The sequence below is a fragment of the Prionailurus bengalensis genome, chromosome C2, assembly GCF_016509475.1.
Source record: "Prionailurus bengalensis isolate Pbe53 chromosome C2, Fcat_Pben_1.1_paternal_pri, whole genome shotgun sequence".
Lineage (NCBI taxonomy): Eukaryota > Metazoa > Chordata > Mammalia > Carnivora > Felidae > Prionailurus > Prionailurus bengalensis.
Window position 1 is genome coordinate 94,226,557 of NC_057350.1, and position 13,652 is coordinate 94,240,208.

The window sequence follows — 13,652 nt, forward strand, 5'->3', positions numbered from 1 at the left end:
TTACCTGCCCCAGCCTTGGAATCACCCTTTTCTCCAAAGAGACAGCAGAGTCGTGGTTCTTTTCACTGGAGAATGAGATTTGGAAATCAAGACTTGGATGCTAGATATACTACTGGCTTGTCATTGAGCTACGGGAATTTATTATCCTTTTTCACCACGTATCCATTGCAAGTCTGGCTCGGGAAGACAGTGGATTTTTATTCCCTTTCTCAGTCTCTCCATTTTGAGTCAGAATGGCCCACGTACTTTGCACCCACACAGAGACTCATCCCATTGAAACTATTCCCGGTTTCAGTTTGGGATCCTTCTGGAGGGAGGCCTTAGTCACAGGCGTGCAATACAGACCTGTGTCCTCCAGAGTCCGCTGTGCTTCGCCCAGCTCAGCCCCCGAGCTTTCTCAAACCTGAAGCGTCTGCAACACTTTGCAAGGACACAGAAGACAGGGCACGTCAGCGCTCCGACTTCCTCCCTACGCCGCCTCTGATTGGCTGCTGGGCGTATAAGAAACGGTGAATGAGCGGCTGACCCTTGCAGAAACTTGCTGGAGGTCTCCGGGTGGCATATACCTTTCCTCCCTCGTCCAACCGCGGGCAAGCTGAGCCGAGGGAGGATGAGGTCGTCCTGTGTCCTGCTCACCGCCCTGGTGGCGCTGGCCGCCTATTACATCTACATCCCCCTGCCCAGCTCCGTGTCCGATCCCTGGAAGCTGATGCTGCTGGACGCGACTTTCCGGAGCGCACAGCAAGTGGTGAGATGCAGCCCAGCGCTGATTCTCTCTCCCTCTTAAGCAATATTTGGAGGGGGAAGCAAGATTTCCGGACCGCGTCCCACGAGAACGCATATTTTTCTAACGCATTTAGGCGATCGATTTTTAAGGTGGTTCAGTCGGGCTTTTTTTTCAGGGTGTCGCATTTGCCTCCTTGCTAGCAGCGGGCTAGATCTGTGTCTTCTCTTCTGCGTTGGTGATCGCGAAGGTGAAGTTCTTGAATCGAATTTGACAACTGTTTAACCCTTTGTCTGTCCTAAGCGCCCCCCTTCCTTCTTGGTTTGCAACGTCAAAAAAAAACAACACCTTACAGCATTTTAGAAGCCACCCTTCCCCCCATTTTCATTCTCCCGTAGGGGCCAGGAGAGAGTGAGCTAAATGTTTTAGGAAGGCTGGCGGGGGACGGGGCGGGGGGCGGGGGGCAGTCTCTGATTCCTGGTAATGCAGCCACCTTAAAAGCAGAAGCCGGCACGGGCGGCCTCCCAACATCCTCGGACCGTGGAGCTCTCCGTTCCCGGGGGCTGCAGGCAGGGCTCGTCTAAGCACCTGAGTAACCGCGGGGATCTCCCGTTTCATGCGTGGGGCTTATCAGCTCAGCCCACGGAGGAGGCCAGGAGGCCTGGCAGCCTGGTTAGAGGAGAGGCGGTGGAGGGGGGCGGCAGCATGATGCACTTTTCTGCCTGCCCTGCGGCATTTATTTTATGTCCTCGGCTGTCAAGGAGACAATCTTTACCCGAGCCAGGATACTCCTGCTTTTACCCTGGTGGGTGACATTTCTGTCTCTTGTATCATGGGGATGCATCTCTTCCCCATAGACAGTAAAATAGAACTGGAGTTTATTCTATAGTAAGAGGCATTCGTTTTAGTGGCAGAGAATCTGAAATCTGAACTCCAATCCGCAAAGCTGGGCCTTATTATTCTAACCCTCCTCAATCGCAGGTTATTTTTATAAGCTCCTTTTTTTTCAGGAGTGACTAAACAAAGAGAAAAAAAATCGTGATTTTTCCTAGAGGGCTGATGTTCCTTTTCCCCTGTCTGTTCTGTGTGTAGGATCACGGAGTCTCTGAGGCTTTGTCCTACCAAAAAGCACCTTAAGTAGGGTATGGTAGCACCTTCCTACTAGGGATTTGTTTTTCTTAAATCCAGCCATGTTTTCAATCCCAAAGTCCCCTGTTGTCCCTTAGGGATGGTCTATGAAGTTACAGACCCCCCTCCTTCCCTCCTGCTTACTGACATGGTGAAAGAGTGACCATCCCCTTCTCTAGCATTTGTTTCAAGAAAGGCAATCTTCTTGTAGCAAGCCCTACGGCCCCTCTCTTCCTTCAGAAATTCTGTAATTTGGGAGTGATATCCTTTTAAGGTTTTGGGGTACAATGGCATTTACCCCGGATGGGTTATAATGGCCTTCAACAATAAGAATAATGACTAGTAAGAATAAGAAAAACATGAAAAATGGCTATATTGCCTGCAGAGATAGATGGTTTTCAGGTCACCAAAGAAGTCTTCCTCATCATATGTAATTTGGGAAAAGCCAGGTTTGGAGAAAAGCCTTTCTTCCCTAACTATAGGCTGTCAACCCACCAAGGGCAAGGCCTTTGGGCCCTATGGTCCTCTAGCTAGAATGTGCCCTCAGCTGGTGTTTGGGAGTGATAATGAGTGTAAAGCCAGGTCACAAGATAAATGAGGTAACCAAGTATCCTCACCTGACACTGTGGCTTGGGAGTCAGTTTGCACAGAAGTGGCTCTCCTCATTTTTCTTCTAAATTGTGAAATATTAGAAAGATCATTCAGACCACACGGAAGCACATTCTACCCAATAAAGCATTTTACCAATGTCACTCCACATCATCCTGAGGACAAGGCAATGTGACTTAACACATTGTGAGTAAGAGCAGGACAGGTAGAGTCCTGGCTCCCTGAGTCCCGTTCCAGCCAGGCTACTTGCTGGCAGCGAGGCCAGGCAATTACTAACCTTACTAGTCCTCAGTTTTCCCTGTAAAATGGGGTTAATATCTACCTTACAAGGTTGCTGTGAGGTTTAGTAATGCATTTAAATGCCTGGACCTTGTAGTTATTCTTCTAAGAGTTGTTCCAAAGGTCCACTATGGATTATGAAGATCTGTTGGATTGCCCAACTTTGTTCAAATGGTAAAACAAATGTAAACTGGACATGACTTATCTCATTGAAATGTGGAGAGCTACCACTAGATTGCATGGCATGAAGTTTGTTACCCAGACAATTTTAGTTAGAGCTGACTTGCTCAATTACAAAAGCAACTGAAGCTACTTCAGAAGTGAAGCTTGGCCTCTTGGCCTACTTCTTAACACCGTAGGCTCGCGCCCAGCATCAAGAAATACGAATGCTGCTTTTATTCTGTGTCATTGGCAAACACTTCACCCTTTCATGCCAATTCTTCCCTCCTTTACCCTGTGCAGGTGAGTCAGATTATTGAGATTATGTTCATTGTGCTTTTTTTCCTGGGGGGTCCTCCAATTTTACCTAAGAAGAAGGTACTGGAGATCTTTCTCTAAAGTCCTCTCAAACACAGATGCTGCATTAGCATCACCTAGGGAGCTTTAAAAATCCTGATGCTTGGGGGCACCTGGGTGGCTCAGTCGGTTAAGCTTCCGACTTCAGCTCAGGTCATGATCTCCTGGTTTGTGATTTTGAGCCCCACGCCCCGCGTTGAGCTTTGGGCTGACAGCTTGAAGCCTGCTTCAGATTCTGTCTCCCTCTCTCTCTGACCCTCCCCCCGCCCCACCACTTGCCTGCTCACTCATGTGCTCTCTCTCTCTCTCTCTCTCTCTCTCTCAAGAATAAATAAACATTAAAATTTGTTTTTAAAAATCCTGATGCTTAAGTCCTATCCTATGCCTATACCAGATTTACTCGGAGGTAAATTCCAGGCATCAGTTTTAAAAGCTCCCCAGGTGATTTCAATATGCAGTAAAATTTGAGAACAATGCTCCTTAAGGTAAATAAAATGCATTACAGATGTAGGCAATATGTATTCCTTAAACTGAACACATGTTGCTGAGGATGGGCCCTTTTACATTAGCATGGATTAGCTTATCAGATTAGTTGGTTGACACTTTGGCTGTAAGAATCTAAAGGGGATAAAATACTAGCTAAGCAAATTTCAGGGTTATAGCAAAGCCTTCATAAGATGTGAGCAGAACAGCACACAAAAAAGGTCTGGGAAAGGCAGAGGAGAGAGAGGTGTAGATGAAGATTGGTCAGCCAGAGACTAGAGGGACAAAAGTAGGGAGTTGGGCAGGTTCTGGAGGCTGATCTCAGAATGCTGTGCAAGGAAAGATTTTTTAAAAATAGTAATCCCAACACAGGTGAAGATCCTGAGAAGTTCACACTGCTGAGTTTGGCAATATTCATTGAAAGCAGTAGAAGCATGTTTATTCTTTGACCCAACAATCCCTCAGTATGAATTTATTTTTTATATTTTATTTCTTTAAAGAGAGGGGAAGTCTGCGCACACGGGAGTACATGGGGGATTGACAGAGAGAGAGGGAGAGAGACCAAATCCCAAGCAGCCTCCATGCTGTCAGCGCAGCTGGACTTGGGGCTCAATCTCATGAACTGGGAGATTATGACCTGAGCCGAGGTCAAGAGTTGGATGTTCAACCAACTGAGCCACCCGGTGGGTGCCCCAGTATGAATTTAAGTACTCAGTGATATAGGCAAGGCTATAGCTGTGGAGATGGAAACATTTTACAGAGTCAAGAACCTTGCTCAACTAGTCAAAAAGTACTGCTGTTTTATGAGAAATATGGGGGAACATTCAGCAACCTAGGTTTCTTTCTTCCTTTTTTTTTGCAGCATTATTTAAAAGAATGAAAGCAAGTAATATTAGAGATTACATAATTGTGGTACACATAATTTGGAATACTATACATTCAAAACCTTTAGGTTATAAAATAATGTTTAATGACTTACAGAAGATTTGTACTGTATGTTAAGTGGGAAAACGCAACAAAACAGCATATATGCATGCCATTATCCCGCTTAAAATATTTATATCCCAAAACCTATAGCTATGTATATATATTTGTCTATCTATACTTAGAGAAAAAGTAGAAGGATCTAATTTAAAATGTAATTTTTTTCTAGGCCATAAGGTTATAGCTTCAATTTTCATATCTGTATATTCTAGTTTTTCTACAATGAACATGTAGTAATAAACGATTTAAAAAAAATTTTGTAGATTTCCTACTTCTAAAGTGGAATTGATGTGTACACAATGCCAATGTGATTAATATTTTAGTAATTGTTCTATAAGAACATCAGATTTCTTGACAAGAAGCGTCCTGGATCCCCTGACAGAGCTGTCACAGTGCCATGCTTCATGATCAATTAGATGTGACACAGATCAAAAGACCACTATGTGAGGTGTTAGGGAGATGCCAAAATGACCTAAAAGAACCTACAGCCTGGTGGAATGGAGAAGACCTGTTACTATACAGGTATTAAAAAGGTAAGAGCTGATAGGCATTACTGAAGAGGCACAGTTCCAGAAGCTCATAGGAGGGAGGGGTTATACGCTGTTTAGAGGAGGGGCCAAAGGCAATAAGGAATCTTAAGGGAGTTCAGAGCAGGGGCGTGGCTTGGCTTACCTTGATCATCTCCCAGCTTACTAGTTCTACTGTGTATCTTTTTGATGACATAATGTAAAAGATTGTTGAAATTGGCATATTTGCTGAATGTTCCCCCCATTTCTTATGGATGTCAGTGCTTTCGAACAAGTTGAGCAAGGTTTTTCATCTTGTAAAATGCCCCCAAACATCAAAATGCAACATGTCTCCTCCTGGATGTTCTGTGCATGATGCATGTGCCTTCAGGCTGTGTGAGGGTGGTTTAAATGACAGCTGCACTGTCATGCCGTGAAGAACTCCAATTTGTTAACCTTTTTCATAACCATTCATGAACTGGGACTTTTACTAATGGCTGGTAAATTTAATGTGAGAACATTGTAAATATTTAAGTTTTGTCTGCCATTTTCTAGGCTTGTTGTGATACATATTTATTCATGTAAATTAGAGATTTCACCAAGCTCAATAGTTTTTAGTTGACTTGATGGAGTTTTTGTAAACACATGGCAGCAGAAAGACTCTAAATAGCTTTAGGGGCAATATTTAATCGGTATTAATCCTGACAGGTGAGCAATCTGAGTCGGACTACATAGGCGACACCTTCTGATGGATCCAATCAAACATTAAGGTCAGATTGACTCAGCTACCAGGTTTGTTAGATAATGCCTAATTTACAGCTTTCCTTGTTATTTTTCTGAGAATCCTACAAATATAGCCCTGAGCACAGGAATGTTATTGTATTTTAGTGGGACCTTCTGTTTCTAACATGTGGCTTGAGCTTGATCTAAAGACATTTTTGTGAGGTGTGGAAGTGCAGTAACCGTTCTTAACCAGTATGTTTTCTTTTTTTTTTTTTTTTTAATGTTTGTTTTTGAGAGAGAGAGAGTGCGTGAGCAGGGGAGGTGCAGAGAGAGGGGGACAGAGGATCGAAGAGGGTTCGGGTTCCTGAACTTTGGGATTACGACATGAACCAAAGTCAGACACTCAACTGACTGAGCCACCCAGGCTCCCCTTAACCAGTCTGTTAATACACAATTACATCTTTTAAAATAATGAGTATATATTATTGCCAAATGAACTGATGTGGGAAATGTGTATTACTTATTTTCTCCATTTTATGTTTATAAAGAATTAAGAAATGTAATTGAATTTCCAAGTGGCAAACCCAGCTATATTCTAACTAATTTGTGTCATATTATGAAATTTTCACAATGTGCCCTTCAGTATTCCAAAATAAACTTAAAATACTACCATTTGTAAGTCATCACTCATATAAGAAAAATTGACCAAACACCAACTGGCAAAACAAAAATGAAAGACACATGCCTGATCTTGAGGAGTTTCCAGTGGGGTGAAGGGGAGATAAGCCTATGGACAGTTACAGAGTAGCACTTGAATGACAGAGTTCTGACAGAGGCTTTATGGGTTGCTGCAAGAGCCTTAGAAAGGACCTGTAATATGCACCCGGTCATTGGGCATTGAGGATTGTTACCCTTTCACACGGGCATCTAATCTGAGTCATCAAGGTTAAGTGTTTAAAGTAAAAATATACAGTAACCTCTATTAAGCATATAGTGAGCATTCACCCTGTGCCAGATACTGTGCTATGTGCTTGGCATGCAATTCATTTAGTCCATGCTAGGATTCTTTGAGGTGGGTGTTCTTATTTTCCTTATCTTACAAAGAAGGAAACTGAAATGCAAAGAAAAATTGCTCAAGCTGACACAATTTATGAGAGGTAGAATCACGATTCAACTCCTGCCTGTCTCACTCTGAACTCTAGAGTTTAACCATTGTACGAGCTTGCCTTTCTACAGGACCTTAGTGAAGGAGGTGGGGTAGGAGAACAGGAGGGAGAAAGAAGGGGCATTCCAGTCAGAAGGGACATTCCGGTGGAAGAGGATGATAGAGCCAAGGAACTAAAAGTTGCTTAGACCTCAGAGTGGTAAGACTGGAAGGAAGCACAGGCCAGATAATGAAGGGCTCTGTGGGCCAAGCAAGGAGCCACTGAAAGGTTTTTCACAGGGAAACCCATAATCAAGCCCGTGTTCTAGAACAGTCTTTTCTCAGTAGCAGTGTAGAGACACTGGAGTTTAAGGAAGCAGGCGAAGGAGACAGTCCACTTAGAAAGCAATTCAGGTGAGAGGTGGGAGCCTGAACTAATAAAGCCAGGCTGGCTGGCAGTGCAGCTGAACCAGATTTGCTGATGAAGGGATTGTATGGGGTAAAGGAGAGAAAGGAGCCAAAGGTAGCTCCTGGCACAGACTCTAGAGAACTTGGGTGAATGGTGGTGATGATCCTGATTTAGGGGAAGGAGCAGATCTGAAAGTGAAGATAATAGATGTTGGACCTTGTTTTGAGGTGTCCATGGGACTAGTCCAAGGACAGCTTTTCACGAATAGCTTACAGCAACAAGACCAGAGCCCAGGAGAGAGAGAGAGCTGGGCTGGAGATACACATTTGGGAGCGGTTGGTGAATGGGTGTTAGTGGAACTAGTGGGAAAGGATGTGCATAGGGTGAGAGTAAGATTGTGTGATCCTTCTGGGGACACCCGAAGGGGACACCAGTGACAACATAGGAAGAGGAAGCCAGCCCTAAGAGAAATGAGATCCTGACGAACATAATTTTTCATTATTTTACATTTATATAGCAGTCTAGATTTTTTTATTTTTAAATTTTTTTGATGTTGATTTATTTTTGAGAGCGAGAGAATGGGGTGCGGGTGGGCAGAGAGAGATGGAGACAGAGAATCTGAGGCAGGCTCCGGGCTCTGAGCTGTCAGGATAGAACCCGACACAGGGCTTGAACCCACGATCCGCAAGATCATGACCTGAGCTAAAGTCGGATGCTTAACTGGCCGAGCCACCCAGGTGCCCCAGCAGTCTAGATTTTATAAAGTTTCCATCTATCTCACTTTTGCCCTCAAAATCTGTATTTTAAGTTTTGTTTTGTTTTGTTTTTTTCTAAAGTAGGGTCTATGCCCAGTATGGGGTTTGAACTCACAGCCCCAAGATCAAGAGTCACATGTTCTACCCACTGAACCAGCACAGGTGCCTCACCCCTCATTTTATTTTTATAATAAGTAACTGGCTGGCATGAATTACTTCCACTTATCAAGTGAGGAAACTGAGGCTCAGAAAGGGTCAGTGACATCCCCAAGAGCACATGATTAGTTCAACAGAGACTGGAGTCACATGTCCTGGGCTCCTATTTTGACACTCTCACAGCTGAGCCAGGCTGACCTGAAAACAAAGTCCTCTGTGATGGATTTCTCCTTTTTGCCTCTGGTTCTGTCTCTGTGACCAACGCCTACCTGTGGGAATGCTCGTGATAACTTGATGCTAGCTGACTGTATCCTGACCTTTTTTTGAACTCCCACAGTTAAATTAATCTACAGTAGTGTCTCCCAATCTTGTTCTCATGCCCTAGACTTGATTATGTTTGTAGAAGTATTCCAGAGGAAACTGGGGGGAATAAGGAGGAAATCGGTCTGTATGGGCTTGAATGCTAGAACTCAAAAGATTTATATAAGAAATTTAAAAATTATTCTCAAGCAGAATATGAACTCTGATAAATTTTGAATGGCTATGAAAAATGGTTTTGCGTTTTTACTTCTGTGAAACACTTAAATATCAGTGTTGCATGGCCCGTGGTCCACCTGTAATCCACTTGTGTCACACCTGTTGGGAAACTCTCTGCAGTTTGTAGCTATTTAAATACAAGTTTACTATTATTGCTATTAAACACAGATAGTCCCCAAGTTACATATATCTAGGTAATCCTATAACTTATTGTCAAAACCAGGACATTTTTGAGAGTGCTAGAGGCTGCTATTAATAATCATGCTTGGGCAACGGTTTTGAACCAGAATTATTCCCAGACAAATCTGGACAGATGCTCCGTCTACATTTATTTGGCTTGTCAACATTCAGCATAATCAAGTCAAAGTTGTAGAATGATTCCTGGACTCCCTGTTCTGCTCAAATCTGACTGTTAACCCTCCAGTGGATCTCACCACCACCCCCCCCCCCCCCTCCGCCATCCCTTCCCTCACCCCTGGCCTCCTGTCCCCTGCAATAGTCGCAGAATAAAAGTACTACATTCCTTAATGGGCACATAGAGCCTGCCACAGCCTGTCCCACACTGCTGAATCCAGTCTCCCTGTTCCCATGACAGTCTGCATGTTTGTATCTGACAACTTTCTTCCTGTTACTTCTGCCTCTCATGCCCTCCCACATGCAGACTTTGGCTAACATTCCACTCATCTTTCAACACCTACTCAGAAATTGTCTCTTTTAGAAACTTTACCTTTTCCCCCAGTCTGCCTTAATCTCTCTTGGTGGTTAAGATTCCTTTACACTCTGCTAGCATTTGTGTGTGTGTGTGTGTGTGTGTGTGGCCCCTGTATGTTTCTTTCCTTAGGTTGCTGTCTCTTTATGTACAACCTTCCCCCCCCCCCCCCATATTCTAGGCTTTCTCAGCTATCATAGACACAATTTCCTTCCTATCTGTTTTAGCGTTTGTTTGTGGTTGGAAGATCATTCATTATAGAAAAACAGGAATTCTTGGTTCTGCTTTCTTTCAGTCTTCTGTGACATCATTTGTCCGAAAGGGCAGACTTAATGCTTTTATGTGCCTGTGACCCTGAACTTACCCCAGAACAGTTTTTTGTTGCCCTTTGCAACATTTTTTTTCTTTTTTGCAAGCCTCACTGTTTTCTGGGTTTCTAACTTCCTCATGCTATTTTTGCAGATTTATGCTTGTTTTTGCATTTGTAATGAATTTATCTGCTTGTTTCTAACAACACTTTAGGCCGTCTCCTTAAAAGATCACTGGTGGATTCCCACATTCATTTGATATCGTTCTACCTTTCCGTTTTCCTCTTGAATGGATAATTGATAAATATTTCATGAAAAATTGATTTCACTGACCGTCTTCTGCACTGCCTGTCCCATAATATCATCCCTGCCCAAATTACCTTTGCTTTGTTCTGAAGTCTGCTTTTCTAAAATGCAGGATGTTTATCTCATTATTCCTAGTTTATGCCTCAGTTCTAATGCCTCACTGAGTTTATTCCTAGTTTATGCCTCAGTTCTAATGCCTCACTCTGTCCCAGGGTTACAGTTCCTTTCATTTCATGGCATTGTTCTTCCCTCTTAGTGAGGAGCAAGTCCACAGTAGCAATAATCCCTGCTTCCTTGACTTTCTTAGTAAGGCAAATCAATTCTGCTTGTAGAAAATGATCTGCTTTTAATAGAAAAATTACTGTCAGGTATGTGTATAATAATGGATCTGTTTGGGGCACCTGGATGGCTCAGTCAGTTGAGCCTCCAACTCTTAATTTTGGCTCAAGTCATGATCTCATAGTTCATGGGTTTGAGCCCCATGTCACGCTCCGTGCTGAGAGTGCTGAGCTTGCTTGGGATTCTCTCTCTCCCTTTCTCTCAGTCCCTCCTCCCCTCTAACAAACAAACAAACAAATATTAAAAAAAAACAATGGATCTATTTACTGAGTTATAAATACAACCAATAGCAAAGTTAAATAACTGATGGGGGAGGCTGGCTGTGAACAGGTCTGAGGAGGCTCCATAGCCCTTTCAACTATATTCCACAGCTTCCTATTATGATTGTTCAGTCTTCTCCCCTTCAATCCCCTGCACTCTGAAATGTTTTGTATTACTTGTATGATCCACATTACGAAAGCATCACACAGGGATGTATCATGTATTTACAAATTTTAGTCCTGGAGGATTTTATGTATTATGCATTTACAATTTTAGTCCTGGGGATGCCTGGCTGGCTCAGTCAGAGGAGCGTGTGACTCTTGACCTCAAGGTTGTGAGTTCAAGCCCAATGTTGGGTATAGAGATTGCTTAAGAATAACATCATAGATAAAGAAAGAATGAATGAATGAATAAAATTTAGTCCTGGAGGATTTAACCTGAAGAAGTTCCATGGTTAAATAAACTGGGGAATGATGAGTTAAATAGAGTTAACTTGGATTTCTTTTTTAATTGTAAGACATTTCAGAATCCCTGCCATACTAACATGTGTTTTGAATCTTAATGAGAAAATATATAGTGAGTCCCAAACTTAACTATAGATCCTTCCTTCTTTACAAAAAACTTCATGATACTGATGGTGTGTTTACCAAATTTGGGGGAAATTTTTCATAGTGCTTAAGTGATTTGAGAATCAGGGAGATCTGTGTTCAAATCCAGACTCTGAGCTCTACTGGCTGTGTGACCTATTTAACATATTTAACCTAGGAGTTTGTTTCTTGATCATGTAAATGGTCATGATACTTAACCCATAATGATGTTATGAAGATTGCCTGAGGTTATATGTATAAAGTTTTATTGTTTGTCATCATTATCACACATAAGTTAATATGTAAAGGACTTGCAACAGTACCTGACATAAGAAATCTATGTAGTCCAGATCTGATTTTGACAGTTGTCTACAGTTGTCTACAGTATACTCCAGCAGTAACATGCTGTTTTGTATTCTTTTGTTTTTACCGTTATTCTTGTCAATCTGTTGCTGTTCTTACTAGCAGACTGGCTCTATACAGGTATAGCTCTTTTTAACTTGAACTTCTGTTGGCTTTGGCTATTGGATTTAAATCCTGGCATTAGCACTAACTAGTTTTGAAACTAGTTGGGCAAGTTACTTGAACTCAGTTTTCTTATCTATAAAAGTGGGATAATGATAGTGCTTCCCTCAAAGCTTGATATGGACTAGATGTGACTACATATATAAAATTCTTGGCACAGTGCTTGGTATAAAGCTAGAACTAAAAACTTCTTATGGTTAAAGTATTGGAGTCCATGGCCTTAGTTTGCTGGTGTTCTACCTGAGTAGATCTATGAATCCTCATCATCATAGCTAACTCCTACATTTTACATACATAATAACTCAATCTTTAAAACAATCCTGTAAGATAAGTACTATCATTCCTATACTGTAAATGAAGCAACTGAGGCACAGAGGGGTTAAATATCTTGCCCAAGTCACACACCCAGAGCCAAACCTCTAATTCAGGGATTCTGGCTTTAGAGTTAGTGCTCTAAAAGCCAAAGAAATTGAATGTCTCTTAGGCCTCCACTGTCTTATATCAAAGATCTCCACTGGAGTTCGTCAAGGTATCAATTCATTTTAGAATATGATGTCACCTGGAAAGAGTTCCTTAGACTCCAGGTACCTAAGGTACAGTTAGTGACATGACATTTTGTTGTATAAATTAAAGTCCTTTATTTGAATTCTGTCCCAATGGTGGGCCATCTTGCCATGCTGTGAAATGGTGAAGTACTTGCAAGTAGGGCTGATATTTTTCTCAACAGAGGGCTTTGGATTTGCTCAAATGATTGCCATCTGTTGGGCCTAGAGATCTGGCCTATACCTATGGAAAAGATGACTTTGACTTCTGAAGTTACTAAAGGCAGGTATCTTCAGCTGACCACCGTAACAGAAGAAATTCACAATGGCTTCTATCATTCATTAACAACCATATATTGGGCACTTATAGCAATTCACAAAAAAACAGCACTTGGCCTTCCTAGTGCTACAATCACATGCCAAAAATATGTGGCAAGTAATTATATAAATGAAAATGTGAATATTGAGAAATTTTTTGGCATGTCAAAGGTTATTGAAATCCTGTGAAGACATGGAATCCTCTAAGGAAATGATGTTGGATGAGAAGAGAGTAGTTTTAGATCTGAGAAGATGTGGTACCAACAAAGGGGACAGAGCAGTCAGGGAACAAAGAAATACAGAGGGGGGGGGAGGTGGGGGGAAGTAGAGTCAAAGAAACCAGCAGAGAGCAGTACCAGGAAAGGGTAGTCAACTGTGTTGAATTTCCCTAAGAGATGGAGGGATGTGAGGATGGAATGGAGTTCCTCAACCCTGTATCCTGGTGGACTCTTCAAAGTATCAGCCACAAAATCTATTCCCAAGCAGCTGTGGAGTTTACATTTCAGGGTCTCAACCTGTAGCCTGATTTTTAGAATGATTTCGAGGATGTCTGCCAAAACTAATGTTTTGATTGGTGATGCTCATCGTATTGAGCTATCATTTCTGACAGGAAGTAGCCAAAATAAATTTTACAGCTTGTGATTAAAACCTGAGATGGAGGTTACTGATGGATATTACTGAGGTACTAAATCTCTCTCTCTATACATATATATGCATATATATATACATATGTGTATATGTATACATATGTATATATATACATATATATGTATATATGAATATATATGCATATATATGTATATG

General features: G+C 42.1%; 1 protein-coding gene across 1 annotated transcript in view; it reads left to right on the forward strand.

Annotated features, from left to right (window-relative positions):
* Nucleotides 1-446: 446 nt before the first annotated feature.
* Nucleotides 447-13,652, forward strand: part of NCEH1 (neutral cholesterol ester hydrolase 1) — a 60,390-nt gene continuing 47,184 nt past the window's right edge. Inside the window, exon 1 of the mRNA XM_043594891.1 lies at nucleotides 447-748. Within this exon, the coding sequence (XP_043450826.1) occupies nucleotides 611-748 (138 nt within the window). The 5' untranslated portion in view covers nucleotides 447-610. The remainder of the gene's footprint in view (nucleotides 749-13,652) is intronic.